Consider the following 3,020-nt stretch of genomic DNA (forward strand, 5'->3'; position numbering starts at 1 on the left):
CAGCAAATGTACAACGTTTCGACAAGGGTTTGTCATCCTGATGATGACAAAACCTTGTCGAAACATTGTATTTTATAAAGTATACGAGTTAGAAGTTAACAATTAAAAATATTCTATTATATTCTAGCTGCCCTAATAAGCTTTGTTACAGACTGAAAGACACAGACAACAGTAAAAAACAAAACAAATTATAACTGAAATCCTGTTATGCACTCTTCATGTTGGATACCCATATTATACCTTAAAAAATAATTTGATTTAAATTACCATCAGACTTCTTAAGTATGAAATGCAGATATTATGGGAATGTCATACTTTTATGACATTACTAAAACTGCATGTAAAACCATGGCAACACTTTAAACAGATCTATTTTTCTTTCTGTGATGTTTCATTAAATTACAGGTCAAATATTCTCCAGAAATAAACAAAAATTTAATGTTTGAATTCAAAATGTCAGTACCTGTTTAACTTCTTCTTTTTCTTTCTCACTTTTGGTTTTCTCCCATTTTTCTAAAAGTATCTGTTAAAAAATATTAACATCATCTAAAGCATAGACTTAAGAATAGCAATAATTAAACTATTTTAGGTTATGGCACAAAAGAAGAAAAAAAAAGATCCAAACTTCATAACACCCATCTTGACTTTTCATGTACGATTCAGAACTGATCTCAGCATTAATATAAATTTTTTTGCAAGCAATAACTTTCTTTCAAAATAACGTCAACTATTTAGAAGGATACAAACTGAAAAACTGTGTGAGGTCCACACTTGGGAATAACTTCACTGATTACCAGGATTGAAGAAATAAACATACTTAAAACTATATAAATATTTTGGATAACTATAAGTCTTTTCTTTCAAAAAAAAAAGAAGAGAGAAATATCTAAATCTTATAAACACTGACCTAATAAAAAATTAAATATCAAACATTTCTATAATGTCAGAGATCACGGAATTTGATAAAATACAAAAGTTTAAATTGTGCAGGACTTTAGCAGATGTAATTGTTTGTAAATATCCAACAAAAATGTACAAATGTTTGATGATTCAACAAATGTAATGACGACTGGCAAAAAACCTAAGTGACAATGTCCCACTAACTACAGAGTTATTGCAGTTTTCTATATTAATGTAACATTTAACGACAACAAAACAATCGTTATCTATTAAATTGTCTGGACAAATGTTAAATTAACTTGATGTTAAGAATAAAAATATTTGAATAATATTTTTATAACCACAAACCATACAACCTAAACGAGTGAATTTTCTTCGAAAGAAGATTTTACATTTTCACTGCTGTTTATGTCTTTCTTGATATTATCTTATCTTGAAATATGTAATAATTTGAAATGAAAAACCCACTTTATTAGTACCCACAGATACACCAATGTCATCTCTCCTTGACAACGTGGTAGTGATTAAGGTAAAAAAAAAAGGTGGCAAGACTGATAAACAAAATAAATAGTAAGGAAGTAAGGGAGAGAGAAAAATTCAATAAATGACACAACGAAGATATGAATAATTAAAAAACAGAGGAAATAGAAAAGTATAAAAAGCTAAAAGAATTTACTAGATAATAGAATTAATATTAATAATAATCATGAGACTGATTAAAGTTACAAACCAAAAATGTCAAAAGTAAAAATTTCTCAGGTGAAGACTACATGAAAATAGCTAACTGTAATTAACATTAAATTTTGTCTGTTACAGCCCTGAATACAAAATTAGGTGAAATCATTCATTTTCTGTGTAAGATACATAGGAAAACCTAGCAGTAATTAAAATTTGATGACAAGGAACCCACTTTGAGACTAATAATGGTTGGAGACGGCTTGAATGATGATGATGACAAAACCTTGTTGAAATGTTGTACATTTGCTGTTATGTTAAACTTATATTAAAGTTTTTCTTTATTACCCATTCAAGCCATCTCCAACCATCACTAGCAGTAATTACTGATTCATGGCATTTTTGTTGTTGTTTTGTGTGTGTGTGTGTGGCTCATATTAGGAACCTTTTAACCAACAAACTCAGGGACCCACAAACTATTTGAAGCATGAGGACTTTAGACAAAAGTGTTTAAAAAAGCAGCAGGGTCCATAAGTGGTTTAATTTTGCTGATTTGTTTTCTCAGCATATAAAAGAGCAGTTTTTCGAAAGCAGTAATGGTGGAAGACAAATATATTACCCAGAGTCACTGGTACAGTATACAAAGATGTATACCAATAAGAACAAGTATTTATAACAAAGCATTACAAAGCCATAAAACACGTACCTTCTGTTGTTGGAAATAACTATTCAACAGCTCTTCTCGTTTCTTCTGCACTTCCATTTTCTTGATAAAAGACTCCTGAAAAATTAGCATTATCATTAATAGTGACATATATTTAGATGTAAAAAGATCTACAAAACAATAAAAGATAACATAATATTCAAAAGTCAGATAAAAGCCATAAGTTGTACTTTTGTGGTAGGAATGGTAAGGCTAGGGGACACAAATATAAATTATGGCAGGGAATAAGTCATATCAAGATAAGACAGCTTTATTTTTCGAACAGGTTGGTTGTTTTTTTTTTGGAATAAGTTGCCTTTGGATAAAATTCATCTAATGGAGTTTAAAGAATAGACTGAAAAATATTTGAATATTAAGAGATGGCCTTGAAGTGTTTTCTTTTAGGGTTTAATTTAGTGGATAAAACAGCCTAGGTGGATTAAAAGGTCTCTTGTTGTCCTTTATAATTTATGTTATAAGAGACTCTAGGATTCAACAAAATGCATGCTATATACATTAGGAAACGTTACATGTTCTTAATGATATAAACCAACCTCATAACCATTTATGCTTGTTGTAGTTTTCATGCTACGACTTTTAAATTAGTAGGCATCTGTTAACAAAATTTGGCAGATTATCAGTAAACATTACAATGCTTTTATACACAAATATAAATTTTTTTTTATATAAGACTTAAGGTTTCTTAAGCAATGTTTTTCTCGTGCCTTTTTTTTCCTTTTCT

General features: G+C 29.2%; 1 protein-coding gene across 2 annotated transcripts in view; it reads right to left on the minus strand.

Moving 5' to 3' along the window:
* The window catches only part of LOC106469898 (RNA-binding protein 26-like), a 95,622-nt gene that overhangs the window by 27,464 nt on the left and 65,138 nt on the right, over positions 1-3,020 (minus strand). For both annotated transcript variants that reach the window (XM_022398476.1, XM_022398475.1), the window contains exons 13-14: positions 2,282-2,356; positions 464-523 (exon numbers count right to left, since the gene is read on the minus strand). In XM_022398476.1, coding sequence (XP_022254184.1) covers positions 464-523; positions 2,282-2,356 — 135 coding nt within the window. The remainder of the gene's footprint in view (positions 1-463; positions 524-2,281; positions 2,357-3,020) is intronic.

Source organism: Limulus polyphemus, unplaced genomic scaffold (genome assembly GCF_000517525.1).
Source record: "Limulus polyphemus unplaced genomic scaffold, Limulus_polyphemus-2.1.2 Scaffold3715, whole genome shotgun sequence".
NCBI lineage: Eukaryota > Metazoa > Arthropoda > Merostomata > Xiphosura > Limulidae > Limulus > Limulus polyphemus.